The sequence below is a fragment of the Gossypium arboreum genome, chromosome 10 (assembly GCF_025698485.1).
Source record: "Gossypium arboreum isolate Shixiya-1 chromosome 10, ASM2569848v2, whole genome shotgun sequence".
Lineage (NCBI taxonomy): Eukaryota > Viridiplantae > Streptophyta > Magnoliopsida > Malvales > Malvaceae > Gossypium > Gossypium arboreum.
In genome coordinates, this window is record NC_069079.1 from 119334232 (window position 1) to 119360037 (window position 25806).

Here is a 25806-nt window from a genome sequence, read left to right on the forward strand (position 1 = left end):
GATAATGCTTGATATGGTTACGGGTCAAAGACTAAGTGGAGGTATTAGTCTGTGGTTGTAATGCGGTCACCGGTTTGAGTATAACCGAGGGCCAATTGACAGTCATTATACGGTCACGAGTTTAAGCTTTTTGGATACCCGCAAAAGATGCCTTATATATACCATACATAAGATTGAGACCATAATCATATGGAAAAACAGAAGGATTTCCGGTGTAATCAACTTAATTTTTTTCTTTATTTCTAGGCAGCTGTTATCTTTTAACCTTTCATTCTTATTCGAAGACTAACATCGAGGTGAACATAAGATAGCTATCAGACAAAAAGTAGATGTTTCGACATAGTAGAGGTTAAAATTAGGTTAACATGACAACGGTTGTAGTTATTAATGGTTTGTTTAATAACAGTAATCGTTGTCACCCCAAAAGGAGTATCACCTTTATTGCACCGCAACAATCGCTATCCACATGAGAATCCTACCGCGTCCATGATAGTGTCGACCTCCGGATAAGAAGGAAGGTTAAAGATAACGATTGTGTGGAAATGAAGAAAAAAATCACACTGATTATAGCGAGAAGCCCCCACAAATTTTCTTTATTATTATGCCCTCAAACTTCTGTATGTATTTATAATGCAACATTTCCGAGTATTCGAAAAGTTTGAGCTTGTGGTTGTGTAACGACCGTCAACTAGCTCTCGTGTTATACTCCGATCCATGATTGCATAACGGCTGTTGATTGAGACCTTTATGTAGACTTCCACCAGTGACTGTACAAACCAAAATAATCTCAAATCCCGACTTTTACGGGATAGATTTTGGATGTAATGGTCCCATATCGAATCAGAGAGGTTGCCATTCGTGAAAACTTAATCGAAATGAATAATATATGAAATAATTAAATAAATCTACAATATTTTTAAACAAGCATATCGAAAAATTTAGAACAAAACTTGAAAAATTGAGAGAGTTGAGAATTTAGAAAGAATTGAGAGAATTTCAATTGAGTGAAAAGAATGAAAAATGACCTACTATTTATAAGAAAAATAAAATTATTGTTGAAGTCCTTAAAAAATTTTGCCATTGTCGATGTTAAAAAAATGACTGTTGGTGAAATGCGTGTCCAACTTTTTTATCAACTGTTGGACGTATTTTCACACAATCTATTAAAAAACGATCTATTTTTTAAATTTAAAAAAAAAACCAAAAAAAAAAACCTAAAAAGCCAAATAAAATAAGAAGGGCATATAAGGCTAATTTAGCAAACATATAATTACAACAATTCTTTAAATCGGTAACTCAAAGACTTTCTCCAGAGAGAGAAAAAAGAATTCTTCTCTCTTCCTGGTTTATAATATCCCCCATTTTGTCAATTCGATATTAGATTTTTATTCTTCAGTAATGGCTTTCATGTTCTTCAACTCTCTTCTTCTTCTTCTTCTTCTTCTTCAAATCTCATGTTCTAGATTCTCATTGGCATTGCAAGAGAACTCATCAGCCACGGTCCGCTCGGGTCAGATCAATTCCAACTCAGTCCTGGTGGCTTTGTTAGACTCGCATTACACTGAGCTTGCCGAGTTGGTGGAGAAAGCTTTGTTGTTGCAGACCCTTGAGGAAACTGTCGGAAAACACAATATCACCATTTTCGCTCCTAAAAATGAAGCTCTTGAGCGGGATCTCGACCCTGAGTTCAAGCGGTTTTTGCTTGAACCTGGTAATCTCAAGTCCCTCCAAACTCTCTTGCTTTACCACATTGTGCCTGCTAGGATCGATCGTCATTCATGGCCCAAATCGACTTCGGCGTTAACCCATCATTTTACTTTATCAAATGAACGAGTTGAACTCTCCGGCGACGATTCCTCAGGTGAAAAGTTCATTGGTTCGGCCAAAGTAATTTCCTCCAACGCTGTTGACCGTCCCGATGGTGTCATCCACGGCATCGAACAACTATTGATCCCTCGATCGGTGCAACAAGATTTCAACAATCGTAGAAGCCTGCGCTCAATCTCCGCCGTCAAACCAGAAGGAGCTCCGGAAGTTGACCCCAGAACCCACCGCTTGAAAAAACCAGCACCCCCGGTCAAGCCCGGAGCTCCACCCGTCCTCCCAATCTACGACGCAATGGCTCCAGGCCCATCGCTAGCTCCGGCACCAGCTCCCGGACCCGGCGGACCTCACCATCATTTCAACGGAATGAGGCAAGTCAAAGATTTCATCCAAACTCTGATACAATACGGAGGGTACAATGAAATGGCGGACATTTTAGTGAACTTAACATCGTTAGCCACCGAAATGGGACGTCTGGTTTCCGAAGGTTATGTTTTAACCGTTTTAGCACCCAACGACGAGGCAATGGCGAAGCTAACGACGGACCAGTTGAGCGAACCAGGCGCGCCGGAGCAAATCATATATTACCATATAATCCCAGAGTACCAGACGGAGGAAAGTATGTACAATGCGGTGAGGAGATTTGGGAAAGTGTCGTACGATACATTGAGGTTGCCGCATAAAGTGTTGGCTCAAGAAGCTGATGGGTCTGTTAGATTTGGGCACAGCGATGGATCTGCGTATTTGTTCGATCCCGACATTTATACCGACGGAAGGATCTCCGTTCAGGGTATTGACGGCGTCCTTTTCCCGCTGGAAGAGAAAGCAAAGGAAGAAAAGAAAACCATCAAAGTTGCCACTGTGAAACCCAGAAGAGGTAAATTTTCATTATTACTTTACATCGATCGTTGATTCATTGTTTATAAAATTAGATTTCTTTTCATGTAAGTCCTTGATTTGGGCGTTTAGGAATAGTGGCGGCGGCGACGCTGTTGCCGGGGAATTTTTGGTGGGTAAATGGAAAGTGTCGGTGCGTTAGAATCATTTTGGAGGGTAGAATTGTCTATTCCTTTGTTTGCTTTTGTTGTCTTCCTCAGAATTTCCTGTATACAATTTGGTCTACTTATATTATTTAATATTTGCTAAACTACTTTTTTATGAAAAATATTATTCAATTAAAAGATTTAATTCAAGATATAAATTTTAACAAGTTTTTAGTAGTTCTAACTGAAATGATGTTATAAAGCTAACTAACATAAAATTAATTTTTTATTTATAAATTAAAAATATGTTTTTATATGATTAATTAATGTAATATAGGTTAAAAATATAAATATTTATCAACTCTTGAACTAAGAAAAGGAAAGCTTATAGTTTATTATCAAACACCTAAAGTTGAGGTGGTGCCTTGGACCTAAAGTTTAGGACATTTTAGCTTTTGGTAAGAGATTGATAATGAAATTCATTTCTTTTCTTTGGTATTTTTCATGTCTGTTTTGCAATCCATGTTTGGGGTTCATGGCTGCCCCTTCTAACAGTGCCGTCTCCAAGATTTGAACTTGTGACAACTAGCATAGGCATCGAAAAACAATGAAACTCATTTCTTTAACTTAATCAAGAATTTGATAATAAGTTTGGTGGGTTCATTCTGTCTTAGAAAGATGAACTGCAGCTTTCTGTGGGAAATAATATATATATATATATATTCTCTTATTTTTATTACAATTTCATGTGAATGTGACTTGATATTGATTTGTAGCTTTACATCAACCTGGTTGTTGTGAGGGAAATTTGTAGTTTCCTGAATGACATTGACTGTTTACCACCTTTCTCCCTGACCTTTGTTTGCATGAACTTTGTTTTGAATTAAAGTTTCATCTACCATAGCTGGTTTGAGTGTCATGCAATATATATATATCCTTTGTTTTCGGAGTAGTTGCAATTTATTTTACCGGCTTCAAGGGCGAGTGTTGGATACGATTATGTATTCGACATCGGTAGATTCTAGTTGTATTAAGAGTTGTGATGAGCCAAGTCATGGCAAATAAAACATGCTAAAATTTTATATGAAGATTAATGGTGGGTAGCAGAATATATGTATGTATGAAGTTGTTGTTGTTTTGGAATTAGTTGGGTTTATCAAAATAAAAGAATATGAAAGTTCCAGCTTAACAACAATAATTTTTTGTTTGGACTTTAGAGGAATCTTGACTGCCCATTGTTTTCCCTTGTAGAAAATAAATTCCATCACACCATGTGTTTACTCACATATTTGTTTCCTTCCTATAAAATTATCATTCTATTACTAGGACTTCGGGTGAGTGTCAAATACAGATATATGTCCGACATAGATATGATCGATAGTACCGAACTCGTATACTTATAATATCACATTTGTTTTAATTTAAGAATTTCTTAAGATGGGAAGTTGTTTTCACCAACTTAATAAGTAGCTTTCAGTTGATCTTCCTTATTTAAATAGGATTGGGGGGCCTAATACTTAATTTGCCTAAAATGTATGGCAGGGAAGTTGCTTGAGGCTGCATGCCGAATGCTTGTGGCTATTGGACAAGATTCACGTTTCACCTCTTGCCGACTATGAACACAACAATTACTTCCCCCATATCATAAACAAATCTTCAAACAACAAAAAAAGGTAAAAGAAATGAATCCTCATGTTTAGCTCTATGTGTTCATCCACTCACCATGTCATTCTGCATCAGAATTTGCTCCATTTTTACTCTAGTCTGCAGTAAATAAAAGACAAAACTCTTACAGCTCAATCCAGCTGCCTACACACCCTTGTGAAACATGCATAATTGTCACATTATTTAATACATTTCTGCCTTTAGTATATGATTCTAAATTAAAGGTCAACAACAGAATTGGTCCATCTTTTATGGCCCCTGCAGATTTTTTTCTCTCTTTTTCCTTTTTGGCCTCAAAAAATTTATTATTTTTCCTCCTCCTTTTTTTCTCTTTTATTTAACTTTTTGTCCAAGTCAAGTATCTCATTTTCCAAAAAAAAAAAGAAAAAGAAAAGGACTGCCACAGTGAATGCTTTTACTAATTTATTCAATTACTGATCCAATGCAGGTGAACCAGCATAGTATAAAGTCCTGGAATGATGTTTTGCTCTCTGCATTAGGATTTTAGTTTTCTTTTTTTCTTCTTTCCCCTTTTTTGTTCTATATTCTATCGTTCATAAGGCAGCAAAAAGGTCACCCTGGTTGATTGCTGATCCTCAAGTCTACAAGATTTTTTCTTTCTTTTCTTTTCTATTCTGTCAAATTATGTGTGTAATAATCTGGTGATAGTGGTGGTGGAGGAAGGGAGGTGGTTGCTAGGGTTGTAAATGAATCGAGCTTGAACGAACTGATTCCTGTTTATGTTCGTTTGTTTATTTTTAAGCTTGTTCGTTCGTGTTCGCTACAAATTTTAAAATTGTTTGTGTTTGTTTATTTGAAATTATATGTGTACATATCTGTTAGTTTTTAAATTAAATGTATTTGTTTGTGAAGGATAAACAAAATGTTCACAAATATTAAGGAAAATGTTCACAAATAAAAAAAATCATTAAATATATATATTATTTTTAGATAAAACTAATTAAATATAAATATGAATAAAATAAAGAAATAAATAATATTATTAGTGAAGGAGTTTTAAATGTATAAGATGACAGTGAAGAGCCGACCATGTCGGCAATCCCACTTAATAAGATGAAAAATAAAATTACGTGTGTTTGTTGTGGGAATAATAAAATAAATATATTCCTCTTCTCTTCACCATTCAACAAAAACTGAAATTCTACTTTTCTTTTCTTTTGCTGCAATATTCATTTCTTTTTTAGGATAATATAATTTTTTTTGCCTTTATGAATAGTTAGGTTTATTTGGGTGTTTTTTTATCATTCTTCAAAAATATAAAAGTTTAATGACGTGATATTTTATTGTATTATTACTTGAAATTTTAAAAAATTAGATAAGTTTTTAGGTGATAATGTGATACAATTTAAAGTGTCACATTTATTGTTTTAATAAAGGGACATGTGGTTGAACTTATTAGACTATTGCTTTCTGATTTAATCACTTTAATTGAGTCTACCACTAGATTAACAATAAACCCAATGGTTACTGATACTCTTTTCTCGGTTCTTTCTTCTCCTTCTTCCATTACTTGAGCTCGTAGAAGGAAGATATAAGAGGGCCCTATGGATAGTGTGGTCAGAAACCCATAATAGAGTCCGATCATAATGACAGAATTGATTATCGTCATGCATAAGGATATTAGATTCCTTGGTATAAAAGATTTTAAAATCATCATTAACCTCCCTTTTTTTTTCCTTTTCTATTTCTGGATTATTATATGATAATTTTTGAACTTTCCATATACATATATAGAAATAGAAAAAGATAGATTAGAACCAACATCTCTTATGTCATGTCAATGACAATGTAAAAATGGAATTGGGATCTAGATGGAATATAATGAAATAGAGCCACTTCGAGGTTCCCTATGAAATGAGACATGGAACGGAGCCACTACGAAGAAGTTTCCGGGGTTACAAAGGAAACTTCTAGTTCATATTGGTCATGTGTTGAGAACGGGAATTGAACTCTTTGAGATCTAATCTCCCATCGTTCCTCAGTAGCTCAGCGGTAGAGCAGTCGACTGTTAATTGGCTAGTTGTAGGTTCGAATCCTACTTGAGGAGATTTGATTCATTCCGAATTAAAGAATTCAGAATGTCAGAATGAAAGGGTTCGCTTTGATCGTTAAGAGCTTATAAAATTGATTGAACATGTTTTAACTACCAATTTTTTCTAATTATATAATTATTTATTTTTATCAATTTCAAGTAATTTTTAATTCAATCAATTCAACCTCTTTGTTCAAATTGTTAGACCGATTGATTTTTGGTCTAATCAATCCAATCAACTGATTCACTGATTGGGTCTTGTTCCAATAACACTAGCCACATCATTAAATCTTAACAGAATCCAAGTTCAGGGACTAAAATAGATCAAGTTGCCAAATTCATATACCAAAGTGGATAAAAAAGTAAATATACCAAAGTAGATCTAATTGCCAAATTCAAAGGTCAAAAATTATATAATTCCTTTTATTATTATTGCTTCTTCTTTTTTTTCATTCCGATACATCGGAATCAACCTTGTGGTTTATAATCTTGTATTTTAAAATTAAAATTTCAGTCCTAGTAGAAATGGTAGCTATTAAATTCTATTATTTTCAAAATTTTATATCACAAACATATTATCACATAACCCTAATATATATTATCACATAGGTAATGAGAAGTTAGCTTGCTATTTCTATATCATACTCACAAAAAGCTGCGTTATTTTAGTTAATAGATTTAACGGCTAATGTTTGAGTTAGGATTGAAATTTTAAAGTAAAAAATATATAAAAACTAAAATGATCAAATAAGAGAACTAAAACTAAAATCCGTAACTTACATATAGTATGAAACTAATAGCAAAATTTAACCTAACGTATTTAATTGTTCCCATTTAGGTCATAATTAAAAGTTAAAATCAAGAAACATACAATGACTAAAATTAATCAAATCATAATACAATAAGTAAATATGCATCTTACACATTAAAGAAATTAATAACAAAATTTGACCTATAAAAATATGCTCATAGTTTATAAAATTTTGAAGTAATTATTTTAAAATATTTTATTCTAACATGTTCATTTTGCATGTTAATCTACTAATGGCATTACATAAAATTTATTTTGGTAAAATTATAGTTTGAGGGAGGAATGACCCTAAATTATGGTGTGAGAATGGAAAAGCTTTTAATTATTACTCTAACATTGAGATGTTTATAAGTCGGATTAGATTAGATCAAGTCTAATTTTAAAAAAATTAAAAAATAATTTTCTTTACTATTTAAATAATAAATTTATTTATATTTATATTTTATTATTTTTAAATAGTAAAATAGGCAAATAAGCCCTATTGAAAAATATAACTATAAACACCTTTGCTCTAAAAGAAGGGGTGTTGGCATATTCTTTCCCTTCAAATTGAGTCTTCATTAAAAAAAAAAACTTATTCAATGACATCTTTTCTCAAATTTAATTTATGGATAAATTATTTAGTTAAAGCGCTTTTATTTTGATCACTTAAAATGAAATTGTTGCAATTTAGTCACCTAATTTTTAGAGCATTTTCATTTTAGTTACCCAAGCGTTAAATCTTTAATGAAAGTAAACTATACATGTCACATTACGTTTATAATTTCATTTTAGTCACCCAAAATTATATTTTTAAAATTATTAATTAGAGTAAAAAATTAAAGGTTAAGTGAAAAATCGGTAGAAACTAAAATAATATACAAAATTGTCAATTTATACTTGTTTTTAGTTACATTATTTGTCGATCACCCAAAAATAGATGAAAAATTAATATTTGTTAACTTTACTAACATGACATCCACATATATGCTATGTTGGTAATTAATTAATTTTTAATATAAAATAATTTTTTATTACTTTTATTACTTTTTTGAATTTTTGAATCATTTATATTTAAATAATGACTTTAATTGATGAATCTTAATAAAGTATTCTAATTTCAATTAGTAAAATAAATTGTATCCACCAATCATTTATTTGTTTTCAGACATTCTACTCACAAATCTTGTTCTTCAAATAAGTAACTTGACAATATCTCTTTAAAATGACTTCGTCATTTGATCGTTTTTTGAAAACCCTTAAAAGAAAACATTTAACCATTTCATCACATTCAAATGCACGCGTAGAAAGCTTGCAATATAACTCGTGCCTCTTACCTCATAATCTATGTACAATCTTATATGGTTTTTTACACAATCACTATGTCAATCATCTTCAACCACTCTAACCTATTCTATTCTATGTCTCAATATATATTCATTCAATTTTTTTTCATTATTTTATGAAATAATAGTTGTCATAATTCAATTTTGTTTACATTATTAATCTTTTACAAATTAAAATTGAGAAATTAACATTTCAATTTAGTAAAATATATGAGTTATAGTATGAAATAATTTTTTATATAATGCTTAGAATTATTCATAGTCTTTTTCTATTTTTAAATAGGAGTATAATGCGTTAGCGTACTCAAACTCATGTTTTTTATATTGACAGCAATGTTTATATTAATCGAGTTAAGATTCAATCGGCTATAATATGAAGTAGTTAAAATTATTAAATTTATTGTAAAATTTATGCGTGCAATTTTGTGAGATGTAGATGAGAGTGAAGAGCCGACCATGTGGCCAATCCCACTCATTAACATATGAAAACAGAAAGGCATTAAATTTAAATTATTATATATATAAAATGTGTGTGTGGTGTGCCAATAATAATAAAATATATTCCTTTCGTCTTCACATGAAATCGTAATTGCTGCAATTCATTATTATTATTATTATTGTTCTTTTATTACTATATATCAAAATCACACTTGTGGATTATGAAATATTATTTATCAAAAACAAATTATGTTATCAATTTATATTAAAGGTAAGCGTTCGATCGAATTGAATCAAATAAAAAATTTCGAGTTTTTTGAGTTAACGAATTATATTTTATCATCTTAATTCGATTTGAAATTTTCTCGAATCGAATCGAGTAAGATAGAATTTGAATAAAATCGAATCAAATATATTTATTCGAGTTAAATTAAGAAAATGACTTTGGGTCCTTATAGTACTGCATCTACCGTAATCAAATTTATTATTAACTTTCATCCCCTCATAATTTATTTATTAATCTTTTATATACATGTTAACTTCTTTGCGTTTAGTTGCTTCAATTATCTTTTGATTCTTATCACAATGTATTTTGAAATTAAAAAATGTATTAAATGTAAAAATGTGATTTTTAATAAAAGTTATTTTAAAGATAAAATGTGAAATTAATACTAACAAAAATTTTAATACAAATATTTTATGGCATTATCAATAATTCAAGTTTAACGAAATTGATAAAAAATCAATATGATTAAATAATCTAATAATATAAATAGTACAAATTATAAAATTTAATTTAATAATATAAATAGTAGATATAAATTGAAAAAAAGTTTTTGGAGTTTGAGAGAAGTAAAAGTTATGGGAGAAAGGAAAAGGAAATTTTTTTTTTTTTGAGTGCTTGGAGGAAGTGAAAATTGTAGGGAGGAAATAAAAAGAAAAAAAAATGAGTTTAAAGGAAAGTAAAAATTTTGGAAGAAAATAAAAGGAAAAAAGTTTTAGGGGGGAAATAATTTTTTTTTGGGAAAGTAAAAGGATTTGAGAGGGTGGGGGAAGGAAAGTAAAAGTATTTAATATTTTGTTTATTTGAAAAATTGGAGTTATTCGAAATTAACTCGATTTGAATTTAAAATTCAAAAAAAAATTGAGTCAATTCGATTAATTTGATTCAAATAATTTGAAATTCAAATTTTTTTAATTTTTTTAGTTGAATCAATTTTACTTATCCTTGATTTGTATACCGTGCATAAATTAAATTTTTAGTTTTTATATTTTAATTTAGTTATTTTAATTTAAAATTCTAAAAATTGAAAGAAGTTATAATTGAAAGGGTAGTTATTTAATTATATCATTTTCAAAATTTTATATGATAACTATATTATTACATATGTAATATCATGCTGGTTTATTATCTCTATATTATATTTACAAAAACTATACTATTTTTCGTTAATGGATTTAACAATAGAGGTGATCATGGGCGGGCGGGCGGGTTTGGGCCGGCCCAAGTAAAATTTTAGACCGTCTACTAGGCCGGGCCCGCCCGTTCAAATATGGGCCTAAAATTTTACCCAAGCCCGCCTGAAATAAAATTACTAAGCTGAGCCCGGCCCGGCCCGACCCATATTAAATTTTTTTCTTATTTTATTAAATAAAAAATTTAAAAATATAATAAATCAAATATATTTAAAAACATAAAAATAAATATTAAAACAAATAAAAATAATACTAAAACAATTCTTAAAACAATACACAAATTAACAATATAATAAAAATAGTTATATTAAAATTTAAAATAATTAAAATAAAAACAAAAATATATTAATATATAATTGGGCCGGGCAGGGCCCGGCCAAAAACTCTTACGAGGCCCGCCCGTTTTTAAACGGGCCTCATTTTTTTTGCCAAGCCCATTTTTCGGCCTATATTTTACCCAAACCTCCCATTTTTAGGCGGGCCTTGAACTGGCCAGGCCATCAAACCATAATCACTCTATTTAACAACTCTTGTTTTGAGTTGAGATTAGGAGTGTGCAAAACTCGATTCGATTCTAAAAATCGAAAAAGTTTGAATTTCAAGTTATTTGAGTTGCTCAATTTTTTCGAGTCAACTCGAATAAGTAATTTGAGTTTGAGTCGAGTTGAAATTTACAATTCGAATAACTTAAATAATTTGAATAGTCTCTTTGATCCTTGTTAATTTTGAAAATGAGCAAATTGCTCTTTCTCAATAAAATGTTAAAAATAATTTTCAAAATTTAAAATAATTTTAAAATTTTAAAATATTTATAAAAATTCCAGAAATTTATATTTTCAAAAATTATAAAAATTTAAAAAATTTAAAGAATATATAAGAAAGTAAAACTTTTAAAATTTTCTGAAATAAAAATTTGGGACTTAAATAAGTTAATCAATAATTTAAGTTTATAATACTAAAGTACCCATTTTTTAATTTCTTATTTTGCTTTGAAAAAGTTTTTAAATATATATGGTTTCAAATTTATGTGTTCTAATATGGAATTAGTTATAATGTAACAAGAATTTAATTTGACATGTTTGATTTTTTTAATTTAAATCGAACAATTTCACTCTATTCAACTTGACTTGACTTGAATTTCATTTCACTTGACTCAATTTGAAAAAAAAATTCAACTCGATTAACTTAAAATTTTTTTCGGTCGATTCAATTTGAATTAATCGAATGCTCACCCCTAGTTGAGATTAAACTTTCAAATTCAAAATGGATTAAAAATGATTGAATAGGGAAACTGAGACTAAAATGCATAACTTACGTATAGTATGAGATTAACAACAAGATTTAAGCTACCAAATTCAATTGTTACGGTTTAGGTCATGACTAAAAAGTTAAAATTAAAAAAAATCAAGAATTAAAATTGATTAAATCAAAATATAAAGAATAAATATACATCTCATGCGTAGAATAGAAACTAAATAACTAATAACAAAATTTGAGGAGCAAAAATATTTTCATAATTTATAAATTTTTTAAAGCAGTACATGTAATTTAAAAATATTTTATTCTATTATGTTATTTTGCATGTTAGTTTACTAATGGTAACATGGATACATTAGATCTAATATTCATTCTAAAAACATTTTAAGACCGAGTTTAATTTATTTAAATCTATCTAAATAACTTGTCTTATTATTTAAAAATAATAAAAATATTTTATTAAAATTTAATTATTAAATATAAAAATATTTTTATATTTTTATTATTTCTAAACAGTAAAATAAGCTGAACCCAAGATAACTCGGATCGAAAAATATAACCATAAACACCTTTGCTCAAAAAGGGTGTTGGCATATTCTTTCCTTTCAAGTCCAGTCTTCGTCAAAAAACTTGTTCTATAGTTCTTGATACATGCTTAAAGCTGTTAGCCTTAAATACAGTATTATCTTAAATATGTTTCTCAAATTAAATTTATTTATTTTCCATAAAAGTATTTGTTGTCGAAATCGAATAAATTAGTTTTTTTCGAAAAAAATTGAAACAATTTAATCTTTATCAATTTTGAAGGTGAACAACTATGAATAATAAATCATGATATTAATGCTTTTCGTCAATTGTATATAAATTTGATTTGTATAATAATAAATATAACTCTTAATGTTTATATATTCTATGTAAATGTTGACAAATAAATGTTACGGATTAAATTTATTAAATCGGGATAAAATTGATAGAACGTGTAAATGTTATGAGTTAAATTTGTCAAAATCAAGACTACATAAATATAATGTGTAACTTTGAGGCCTAAGTTTGTTATTATAGCAATAAAAATATTTACAATTGTAGTATTTTTTTTTTTGAATAATCTCATTATAAGTTCTGATCATATCTTCTTCTTTTTTGACATAATGCCTAAAACTATCTATAACCCCTCTCCAACCCATAAATAAGAAGATAATGTGCTTCAACATACTCGAACCCACGTTTTTCTACATTGACAATAATACTCATACTAATCAAGTCAAAACTCAATCCATGTAATTTTAATACATCTTTTGATAAAATAATTTAACACTGTGTCTTAACTAATACACCATCAATCACGTGATTCATTTTTTTAGATTTAAATAATGAACTTTTCTAGTGTTTTTGCCCTAAAGTTTTTCTCTTCTACTTTTAAATAATGACTAATTAATATCCTGATTTCAATTAATAAAATTGATTGAACCGTCCAGTGATGATCTGTTTTCAGACCTTCCGAAGGTTTATGAAAAAAAAATAGTCCATTTGGTATTTTAAAATACAACTTCTAATTGAATTTACTAAAATTGTTATATTAATTACGGGTGTGATATAGTAGTAGCTCATTTTTTTTTAATCATGCGGTCAAGAGTTCAATCTCTATTTATAGGAATTGAGTATATTTAAATAAGTTTTTGTGGCGAAAAGATTAATCACTATTACTAGAAGTTGACAAACATTCTCATCGTAATCACCTTAGCAGTCATTTTAGGTTTATATATTGTATATACAAATAATTATATTTATTTAATAGTAAAGTTTCATATAAAAAATTTGAAAATTTAAAATATATATATATATATATGTTTTCTTTTCACTCAATTTTCATATACTGATTTTGAAAAAAGAAACACCCTTATAGGCAAGTAAGGGAGTTAACCTAGTAGAGGCGAGCATAAGCATCTGTGTCGGTGTCGTTAACCGCCTTTTGCTTATAGTTCCTTTATGTGTTTTCAAATGAAGAATATGTTCATTCCGTTTATGTTTTTAGGCTTTCATGAACTTTTTTTTCCATGGAAGAAACGTTTTTCCATTAAAGTTTTCTTATGACGATTTTGTCTGCTTTTATAGTACAGTAGTTTGGGTTTCTATTTAGTTTTTTTGGTTTTTCAAGCATCTGAGAGAAATAGGGTAAACTTGCGGTTTGGCGATTTATTGAGTGGTTATGGTGGCGGTTTTGACGGTGCTTTCCATAGAGGGTAAGGAAGAGAGTGACATATCAATTCTGGCGAAGGACAGGCAAGTGAGAGGCAACGCCAGACGACAGGGGAATGGGTTATAGTAGAAGCCTTGTTGTTAAGCGTCGTGTTAGGTCAGGTGGACTTCCAATCGCCGAAGATTTGCCACTGGATCGAGGAGTGGACACGATTGTCTTGGAGCAGAACTAGGGTAGATTAGGGGTGAACAAATGGTGGTGGATCTTACCGGAGTTGGGGTCTTTCATTATTCATTTGTCACGAGAGACATGTGGTATCAAGAGAGCTTTGTATGTATCAATGTGAAAATGTCAGTTTGCACGAAGGGCAGTTCAAACAACGGTTGGATACGCATAGATCTTTCCTTTGACAAGATGCTAGTCAGCGAAGGGAACCCTGGTCGTTATCATCTTATAGAAGACGAACGACGGAAAGTGTCAACGAATGTGGTGTGGTGGATAGGTCATGTAACGCCCCAAAAATTTAAGAGTTTAATTGTGAGAATCTACAATAATTAATTTATGTATCTTTAGTTTTGTGCTCTGCTTCTGTGTTTAAGGTCTCGGGTTTGAGTGGCATCATTAAAAGTTTTGTTATTTTTTAAAACAACCCTTATCCATGTGTTAGGTGGTTAAGTGCAATTCTGGGTAAATTGGTGTCAAGAATGAGCCTCTTGGTTCACTGGTTAAGCATCTGTCTGTATTCTATCTAGCTTTGAGTTCAAGTCCCATTGTATACGTTAAGAAATATTTTTCTTTGCAAATTCCGGAAGGTGGGATGGTGGTTAATTTAAAGCATTCTAAGAAATTCTATCTTTCTTTTATTTTTTTCTAAATTTTTAGTTCATTATTTTCCTGTTCTTTCTTTCTTTTATTTTTTCTTCTTACTGTAATTGATTTTTGCGTGCATTGGAAAGTCTTCATTGCCTGTGAGGTTGATATTGTGTAAGTTTTGTTGTTATTTTCTTTTGTTTCGTGATTTCCATTGTGTTAACACTTTTTGGTCGAAACGAGGTTTTGCTCGTTTGATTGACGTTCTGTTAAACACTCAATTGGTTACTTTTTAGGCGAGGATATTGCAAGAAACGTTATTCCGCCATGTTAGTCTGATTCCTTATGTTTCGTGCAAGGTAAGTAAGCAATTTGAGTTCAGGTTGCATTGAAACTTTCAACATGATCTTGACGGTAGGTGATTTTAGAAAAATGATTGAAAACGATAGTGTAATTGATTATTAAATGGTTAATTAGGTTTCGGGTAGTCTCTGCATTGTTTTTCTGTCAAACGAAACTAGGTGCGTACCGAAAATCTTAGTTTTTACAAGTTTCGATCGCTGAAAATAGTGGCTATTGATGCCACATGGCCAAGAACACGGGAGTGGATCCAAGCTGTTTGAGCCACACGGTCGCGTGGAAGGTGGTGTGATTTGGTTGTGTAACTCACTATTTACTTATTTGGGGTCACACGGGTGTGTGTTTAGGCCGTGTGTGGCCATAGTGGTGCAGGGTTCACACGGGCAACGGACACGGGCGTGTGTTTGGGCCGTGTAACTCACTGTTTGTGGTATAAAACCACACGGTCAGGGACACGAGCGTGTACCCAGGCCGTATGAGTCACACAGGCAAGGACACGAGCATGTGTCCAGCCGTGTGAGTCACAAGGCATGTGTCCAGGCTGTGTGATTCACACGGGTAGGGACACGGGCATGTGTCCAGGCCTTGTAACTCACTGTTTATGCTTCAGAACCACACGGACAAGGCACACGAGAGTGTGACCTGGCCGTGTGGCAGGTTATTAGGCCCGAAAGCTGATTTCAAGGTCGTGAATGTTACTTAATCTTGACATTGGCTTCCTTAATGTATGAATAATTGAATTTGATTATATGAGAACTATCTAATACTCTGAGACTGATCTGTGAGCAACATAATTATAAGTGCACTATAATATTTACTCTAATATTAAACTATCTTGTTTAATTGTGTAATGAGTTGGAATGACTGAATACATGTTACGGGCATTTTTGTTCTGCATTGGCATGTATTGGGATATTGTGAAGGGGGAAGAAGTCTGTTCTGAAATCGTGGCTACGCCACAATGAGTATTACTCTGATTCTGGCGCTTGTCGCATATTAATCTAACAGCTAAGCTGCGCCACTGTGAAAGTGTCAATGAACACTCTAAAGGTGTGCAGGGTTGGTTGGGCATTCAATGTCCATAAAGGTGTACTGGGATGGCCAAAAATAGTGTGTAGTGGACGGAAATAGAAATGTTGCATCTGAATCTGGTATGTACCATATATGAACTGAAATTGCATATATATATATAACTTGTCTACTCTGAATCTGAACCGAAATTACTGTTACATCAAATCGAATCTCTAATTTTGGAATTGTTTTATAAGCGAGTATTAATTGAATAAATTTCCTTTTTCGCACTGAGTTCACAACTCATTTTGTTATTGATTGGATTTCAAGTGGTTCCCAGTCTTGATCAAGTCAGTGCCTCGAGAGCTCGATCAAGCTTTTATTTTTCTTTTAAGCATTACTATTAGGGATTTTGGTATTCTATGATGTTATGATATTTGTGAAGATTATGTGTTTAATTATTTGTTGTAGAGGATATTATGTGATGAATGGTTCATTTCGATTGCGTTATTATAGTAGTAATTTTAGTATTGGTGATGTGACTATCCGTACTTGGTCTGGATGTCTAGACCGGGTTTAGGGTGTTACAGGTCAGGTTTAAGGGTAATGGTGGCGAGAGACGAATAACTGGAATGGGTCTCGACGGTCAAGGTGCTTACCATCAGATTGTTTACTGCTATATACTTCTACCACCGTTTATGACTAACAACAGATATAGACAATAGTGAATTTGAGAGCTTTTCAGTTTCTTGGTATTCTGGTTTTTAGATGAAAAAAGCATAAGTGTGGTTGGCATCTATACTTTTCTTTTGATGTTTTCTTTTTAAGTCCTAGGGTTTGTATTTTATTTGACTATTTTTTTAATTTTTTATTCTCATTTGTACAACGTTACGGTATTTCTTTAATAAAGATGTCTAGCCTTTATTTCAACAAAAAAAAGTTCCATATAAGAACAAAATAAAGTTCATGTATCACATTGCAATTTCAAAATTTATCTGTTTAGAATAGTCTAAAGGAAATGCTTGTGCAGTGATCAATCATAACAATTTCATCTTATTGATGGTGTTTTTGGTGGATTGGCTTGTGCTTTGTCAAATGGTTATATACAAAAGTAAAGAAGCTACGAAGGTGTTGGAATTAGGTTCGAAACATTCTTTGATAGTTGTCAATAAAATATTTAAAGAGAAAACATTAGAGAAATATTTCAAATTCTAATTATCATGAAAACTCCATTTTCGGTGACCTTTGGCAGCTGATAACCACCCTATCATTGTTCTTTTTTCTTCTGTTATCCTCTCTTGCTCCCTCTTTTTCTTTCTCTTCCATTCCTTTTATTCATTTCTTTCTTTCCTATCATTTTATGATCGCTTGAGATTGATGATCGGGGATGATTGATAGCCCTTTCATTTCCCTTGCTCCCTTTTTTTTTTGTGCTTTCCTTTTCCTTTCTCACATTTCGTTTCTCCTCCCCTATCTATGGTGGCAATCCTTAACCATTCCACTTTGTTTGATCCACCCATTTTTCTTGCTTAAAGAAATTTTTTTCGGAATAATAAAAATCCTTCGAGTCATTAATGGCTCAAGTTTTCTCAAGTTCATGGTGACTTGTTTCTTGAGCTCAACTATTCTAAGTTACCTTAAGTCTTAGTGAGTCATTGGTTAATCACATCACTCACAACTTCTAGTCTTAGGGTAGGTCACTTGATAACTTACCCTTCAATCTAGGGGGACAATTTTTGTATCTATCCTCATTGCTTGAAGGATATCGCTTAGTCAAACCCCATGACTAGTAGAAGACAATAAAAACCTCGCCCAAGATGTCAGGCAAGAAGTAATCTAAGGTGACCTCACCACTTGACCAAATCTTGATTCCTTACTCTACACTTGTCTTTTGCATCCTCTATAAGCACTCAAGAAACAAGTCATATTCACACTATTTAAGAACCTTTGAAGGAGTAACCAAACAATTCCATCACATTCAAATACATGCGTACCATAACTCATCTTCCAAGCCGTTTATTGATGACCAAAATAGCTTCACCATCTCATCTTTTCCTGAAACTAATCCAACAATCAAGGTAGATGTTGAAACATATAAATAGAACTTAAAATACTAATTCTTAAAAACAATAGTTAATGTTGATGACCAATAAAAGTAGACAAAAAGAGATGATGATTCACACAATTTACAAGGAAAAGGTAGATCTCCTAAAGCCAAGATTCATATTTATAGATGGTGTTAGCTATCTCTAAGGATGGGTTTAGATGAACAGTATATTTAATTATGGTTAGTGTAAAATAACGGTGACGGTGAGATTAAATACTATAACGATACTATAACGTGAGATAAAAATAAACTAAATACATCGTATCAAATTCAATCACCTATCCAAACTCAATCTTGTATTAATTGACTTGATAATCCTTTAAATAAATGGCGATGGGATTAATATACTCAATACTTAACTTTGACGAGTTAGATGAAAAGTATACCACATGTTTAGGAGGTAATGGTCCACAATGAAAAGGTGTGGTGGCGCAACACTCAGAGTAAAAAATTTCTCGTGACACATTGGGAAAACAAACAAATTCTCCTGACCTCGTCAGAAAGAAAATCCAGGCAATTCCAGGACTCTCATGCACACAAAACTTTCCATATACAAATATTTTAAATGTTTTTTATTATTATTATAGGGTTTATCAAATATTAACCCTATAATTATTTCTTCTTAATTCATCCTGCACATCGAAAAGCTTTCCAGGGTTTTTTTTTTTAAAATTTTTATTGTCACTTTTGGGCCGTTCACAACTTCATACCAAGTCACCAAATGTGCTGTCATGTCTGATATTGACCTTGTCCTTTGCCTTTCCTGTACTCAAACAACACTAGCTTTTATTACATCATTTGCGCCACTCAAAGACTTCGATTCCCGTCGCCATGAAAGATTTCCAAGCAAACAAAAATCCCCAAGCGGAATCCAAGAAGACGACGATACCGCCTTACATGAAAGCCATTTCAGGCTCCTTCGGCGGTATCGTAGAAGCCTGTTGTTTGCAACCCATCGATGTCATCAAAACCAGGTTGCAATTGGACAGGATGGGGAATTACAAAGGGATCGTTCACTGCGGCGCCACCGTGTCTAGCACCGAAGGGGTGCGGGCTCTTTGGAAAGGATTAACGCCCTTCGCTACTCACCTCACGCTTAAGTACGCGCTCCGGATGGGATCCAACGCCATGTTGCAGAGCGCGTTCAAAGACTCGGATACTGGCACCTTGAGTAACAAAGCGAGGTTTTTATCTGGGTTCGGTGCTGGGGTTCTTGAGGCGCTTGTTATCGTTACTCCCTTTGAGGTTATCTACCCTCCTTCTCAATACAATCCCAGTTAATATTGACCAATAATTGATGATGTGCTAGTAGATCTTACATTATGTTGAATTTGAAACTGGGTGTTTTCTGTGTTTTTTTTTTTACCATAATATTGCTAAGGGGTGTCTCAATTGTGTGTCTAAGCTTAAGATTAGAAACGTTCCTTGTGCTATCTATTGGAGTTTAATTGTCTCTCTGATGAATCTAGGAACGTTCCTTGTACACTTTGTTGGTTCATCCGAAGGTCAATCGGATTGTGAGGCCATTAAGCTTGCTGTTTACTTTTAATAAGGCTATACAAAATGAAAGAAACAGTTGGATTGATCTCGTTTCAATATCCGAATTAGAATTGGATATTGATGCTATTGTTCTGTCACAAGCAAGTAAAGAAGATGATAACTATTAATTTGGCTAAATCAGGACACATGTATAAATTTGAAACTGAGGAATACATTTCCCACACTGAATGTAAGTTTTGTTCCATTTCAAAGTGAGAATGATTCATATATCTTTGGAGAATGTAACGTGGAACGATGCTTCATGAGACTTCATTAATTGCTTGTAGTGCTTTTGATTAAACACCCGGGATTGGTGATTGCTTACTCATGGTTTTAGAATGTGATTTGCAGTGGTTCATATTATTATGCTGAGGTTAGGATTATGATGGCCTTTTAATCCTAATGTACTGAAAAGGTTTGGTTTGGTCTTTTATCGTGCAGGTGGTGAAAATTAGACTGCAGCAACAGAGAGGACTAAGTCGAGAGCTTCTAAAGTACAAAGGTCCCATACATTGTGCTCATACAATCATCCGAGAAGAAGGCCTTTTTGGGCTGTGGGCAGGAGCTGCCCCAACCGTTATGCGTAATGGGACAAACCAAGCTGCAATGTTTACAGCCAAAAATGCTTTTGATGTAGTATTATGGAAGAAACATGAAGGCGACGGGAAAGTCCTCCAACCATGGCAGTCTATGATATCAGGTTTCCTTGCGGGAACAGCTGGTCCAGTATGTACTGGTCCCTTCGATGTCGTCAAAACTAGGTTGATGGCTCAAAGTCGAGATGGAGGTGAGGTGAAGTATAAGGGCATGGTCCATGCTATCCGAACAATATATGCCGAGGAAGGACTTCGTGCTTTGTGGAAAGGACTGCTGCCTCGGCTCATGAGGATACCACCTGGCCAGGCCATAATGTGGGCTGTTGCTGACCAAATAATTGGTCTTTATGAGAGGAGATACTTTCATAGTGCAGCTCTATAAGCTTGCAGCTTGTTCTGGTTTTGATTACCATAGCAAACGCAAATCTTGAAAATCTTGGACACCAATTTTTTCAGTGGTCGGACTTAACACCTGGTAAGAAAGAGCCACATTTTAACTTCAGCTATAAATTAGGAAATGGTAGTTGAATCCAAAAAAAAAAAAAAAAAAGTTTATGAATAGCAATGCAGGTATTTGTTTCTCTATATCTCAATAATAATACATTGCTGGTGTCACTTCATTAACCAATTTGAGTCTCAGCTGAGTTTCATGCATGCTATGTTTCAATCAACACGGTAAAGATTGTTAGTTGAGACAGATCTAACATAAAGTCATCTCTGTTACATTATGTGTTTATGGTTTTGTCTGAATAAGACAGTGTCAAGTAGCATTCTGGCCTTCAATGAGCATGTGGTACTGTTGAATCACCAATAATAGAAAGATAAAATGCTCAGTTTTGACTTTTTATTTCTATTGAGTAGGGGCTTTGTCAAGTAAGAAATTTTTATGTATGTATATCTCGGATACGTGTAAACTGATGAGGGTGTCACATTTGTGCTTTACATAGATGCACATGGATGTGTGTGTGTGTTTTTTTAAATAATTGTATACATTTTTAAATATTTTAAAAATTGATTATAAGAATATGGAAATAGGAAGTATATAAAATCAAATATTAAGAGATTAATACTTCACAGAACTTCAAGGAATTAAAAAATATTATATAATAATCTATATAGTACAATTAAAATCATTTTCCTAAAACAGGTTAAAATCGGAAGATTTCTTTGTACTTTTACATTACGTTTGGTTGACTGTAATAAAATAGAGTTGTAATAGAATAAATCTATAATAAATAATTCAGTTGTTTGGTTGCATGGAATGAAATAAAGTGATACAATTTTTTATATTCTTTTTATTTGCATGGTAGGAAGAAAAAGAGAAAAAGTTTGGGTAATAGACTTTTTATTTTAATGATGGTTTAATGTATAATTTGGTATCTAAGTTTAAAAGTTCTTTTAATGTGGTATTTGTGTTATTTTTGTGTCCAATGCGGTACATGTATTTGGTAATACATTTTGATACCTAAAGATAACAATGTTAACTTTTTAGAGTTTAATCCGGGTTTAAGGGTTGATTTAATGAAAATTCATAATTAGCTAATACTATTATTAATTAACTTTCATCAAATTAACCCTTAAAACTCAAATCAAAACACATGCATTGGACTGTATTTGACAAATTAAACGTAAACTTAAACAAATTTACAATTAACACTAAATTTATTCTATTAAAAATTATAAAAATTCAAACATAATAATATTAACAATTAACTTTTATCAAATCAACCATAAAACCCAGATTAAACACAAAAAGTTAATATCTTTACGTTTGGGGTACTAAAATATTTAATTTTTTCAAATATAAATATCAAATTGGACCGAAAATAACAGAGATACCACATTAACAAAAATTGTCAAACGTAAGTACCAAATGATATATTAGAGTTTTAATGACGATGATCTGGTTAATTGATATGTAATTATAATTTATTATAATTAAATTTGAATATGATGCTACTAATTCTGATGATTATTTGTTTATTTAAGTGCAACACATGACCAAAATATTAGGATACAAGCTTAAATGCGAAATTACTAGAGAGATTTGACATTAGATGAAAAATTGGCGTACAAAATTTTTATATTTTAGGAATATTTTATTAATAATTATTTTATTTTATTTATTTATAAAAATATTTTTATTAAGAGTTTAATTAAGCTTATAGTTCTTTATATTTAGCTAAGATGTGGTAAATAAACCATTGAAATTTTTATTTTATTGAAATTGAAAATTTTCAACTTTTAATATTTTATATTTGATAATTATTTTAATTGTCTACTTAATATAAAATTTTCAACAAAAAAGAGTTGTAAATAATATTTAATCAATTCACATTATGAATCATTCAAACTAGTTTTTGAAACCAATTTCATACAATCTCGATCATTCAACACAAACCAAATATATGAAAATATCAAACCAAAAATGTTATCAACATAATACTCAAATGAGTGGCCCCATCCACCATAAAAGAAAGAAAGTTCCAAAAATCCAATTTTATTACAATTTTGACTTGCAAGACTTTCGATAATCCTCCAATGTTGATGCCCCCTCTCTGATATCAATTATCTTCTGAAAATAAATAAAACTCAAACAATAAGCTTACTAAGCTTAGTGTGGCCTCAAGGTGCACACTATGCACACACAATCACATTAGTCGGTAACATACTCATTACTTATGCACAACCTAAATTAGACATATTCTACTCAATTCGACATCACATCGTGCTTAGTTACATAGATAAAAATTTAAAACATGCTTTTTAATACACAACAAAGTAATACCACTCTTATATCATTGCACATACCAAAAGATGATTTTTCAGATTTTTGCCCAAGTCTAAAATAAGACACATCCAATACCCGAACCCTAACCTGAACACACCAAAATGTTGAGTCGTAGGTCTTCACCCTGAACGCACCAAGTAATGAACCAAAGTTCCACAAAAAAAGGCGAGTTAATACTCAAGCGGTGAACCGCAAAATGGTTGGTGAACCAATCTAGCACATCGTGCTCAAAACTTCACTTCTAAGACACTTCTGAATGTCCTATGGCATGCCAACCTCATCACAACAATTCTCAAGTGAGCACCGTGATCGTCCTCGATTTTAGAGTACACGAGAATGTCATCTATGAACACCACCACAAACTAATCTAAGTATAGTTGGAATACCCGATTCATCAAATCCATGAATACAACAAGGGCATTCGTCAAACCAAATGACATTAATAGGAACTCGTAGTGGCCATACTGAGTCCTACAATCATTTTAGAGACATCTGCCTCCTTCACTTTCATCTAATAATAACCCGATCTCAAGTCAATCTGAGAAAACATTATAGCTCCCCTAAATTGGTCGAACAAGTCGTCAATCATTAGTAAATGGTACTTGTTTTAAATAGTTAACTTGTTCAATTGCTGGTAATCAATATAGAATCTCAATGTCCTGTAACAGCCTATTTTCAGTGAAATCGGAACAGTGGTTTCGTGACCACAAATCCGAGCTAAAAAGAAAATTTTATTTTAAAATTATGGCATGGTCTATATTATGATAGAAAGGTTGCATGAAAATTTTGATAAGAAAATTTTATTGATTTTGTAGTTAATTGAAAAAAATGCATTTTTGAGACTCCGTTCCAGTAAATCGGATTCATAAATATTTTTAATAAATATTTACGAAGTAAGTTGTGTGGTTAATTAGGTTTTGGATAGGTGAATTTGTTAAATTAGGAGCAATTGAGTGGACAGTTTTGTTATGAACATAGGAAAATTTTTGAAATTATATGTAATTATAAACTTCGGTAACATCTTGTAACCCTGTTCTGGCGACGGATACGGGTTAGGGGTGTTATATTTATTGGTATCAGAGCTACGATTTAGCCAGTTCTCGGACTAACGTAGCAAATATGGGATTAGCTATAAATGCCATTATTTATATTTAATAGTGTGATATCTCCTGACTATTTAAAATGTGTTTTTCTTATAGTAAATGTCTTCCAACCGAACAAGAATTGAACCTGAGGAAGCTGAGAGTACAGCTCAAGCTTCCGGATATCGAGCTGAATCTAGTAGTAGAAGACCTGAGTCTGAAGGTCGAGGTGATGAAGCTAAAGTAGATTTCTTTGAAATGATGAATGAATGGTTTCCACAGTACATAAGAACAAATCTAAATCCTGCTGTTCAGCAACCTTCCCCACCTATTTTTCGACATGTTCCTGATATGCCACTGGGTACTGAGTCTGTCAGAATTGGTAAAGCTCCGGTTGATAAAATTAAGAAATATGGGGCTGAAGAATTCAGAGCTACTACAAATGATGATGCGGAAAAAGCTGAGTTTTGGCTGAAGAATACTATCCGAATATTTGATGAATTATCTTGTACACCAGCCGAGTGCCTGAAATGTGCAGTTTCTTTATTGAAAGATACAGCCTATCATTGGTGGAAAACTATAACATCAGTTGTTCCAAAAGAAAATATTACTTGGGAGTTTTTCCAAATAGAATTCAGGAAAAAATATGTCAGCCAAAGATTTCTGGACCAAAAAAGAAAAGAATTTTTGGAGCTTAAACAGGGGAATAAGACTGTATCAGAGTATGAACGAGAATTTGTTCGATTAAGTCAATATGCAAAAGAATGAGCTCAAACCGAGGCTGAGATGTGCAAATGCTTTGAAGAGGGGTTGAACGAATATATTAAACTGTTGATTGGAATTCTTGAATTGAGAGAATTTGCTGTATTAGCTTACCTGGCCAAGAAAGCAGAAGAATTAAATAAAGAAAAGAAACAAGCTAAAAAAGAAGCTCGGGTTTCTGGGAAGAGATTTATTGGTAAGGCACAGTCATCTGTATCAAAGAAATCCAAGAAATATCAGGATCATTTCACTACTTCTGAGGGATATTCTGATAGAGAGCGGGGCTCTCAACGTTCCAACCCGAGATTTTCATCTCCTTCAATAACTAGTGTTGGCAGTGTTGGTAATTCGAAACCAAAATGTAAACATTGCAATAAATTTCATTTTGGAGAATGTCGTTTTAAAGGTGGAGCATGTTATAGATGCCGTTCATTTAATCATTTTATCAAAGATTGTCCAGAAAGAGTTGAAAAAGATATTGATCAGACTCCAAAGCTGAATAATCCAGTCTCGAGGGGAAAACCACCCAGACAATCCAGAAATGTTAGCGGTAGCCGTAGCGCTACAAAAGATTCAACAGCAAAATCAGAGGCACGAGCTCCTACCTGGAAATATGCTATACATGCTAGAGAGGAGGCATCCGCACCAAATGTTATTACCGGTATATTTTCTTTACTTGACACTAATATTATTGCATTGATTGATCCTGGTTCTACACA

The 25806-nt window shown here is 32.1% G+C and overlaps 2 protein-coding genes and 1 non-coding gene across 3 annotated transcripts; all 3 read left to right on the forward strand.

Annotated features, from left to right (window-relative positions):
* The first annotated feature begins 1236 nt into the window (after window positions 1–1236).
* LOC108489489 (fasciclin-like arabinogalactan protein 15) lies at window positions 1237–5328 on the forward strand. The gene is made up of 3 exons (XM_017794073.2): window positions 1237–2701; window positions 4350–4480; window positions 4921–5328. The coding sequence occupies exons 1-2, from the start codon at window positions 1399–1401 to the stop codon at window positions 4424–4426; spliced, it is 1380 nt and encodes a 459-aa protein (XP_017649562.1). The 5' UTR covers window positions 1237–1398; the 3' UTR covers window positions 4427–4480; window positions 4921–5328.
* Window positions 5329–6468: 1140 nt separating this feature from the next.
* On the forward strand, window positions 6469–6540 carry TRNAN-GUU (transfer RNA asparagine (anticodon GUU)). Its single transcript has one exon. It is a non-coding gene; the product is annotated as a tRNA-Asn (tRNA).
* Window positions 6541–18729: 12189 nt separating this feature from the next.
* Window positions 18730–21463, forward strand: LOC108487125 (mitochondrial succinate-fumarate transporter 1-like). Its single transcript, XM_017791372.2, has 2 exons — window positions 18730–19562; window positions 20298–21463. The coding sequence occupies exons 1-2, from the start codon at window positions 19149–19151 to the stop codon at window positions 20832–20834; spliced, it is 951 nt and encodes a 316-aa protein (XP_017646861.1). The 5' UTR covers window positions 18730–19148; the 3' UTR covers window positions 20835–21463.
* Window positions 21464–25806: the final 4343 nt, after the last annotated feature.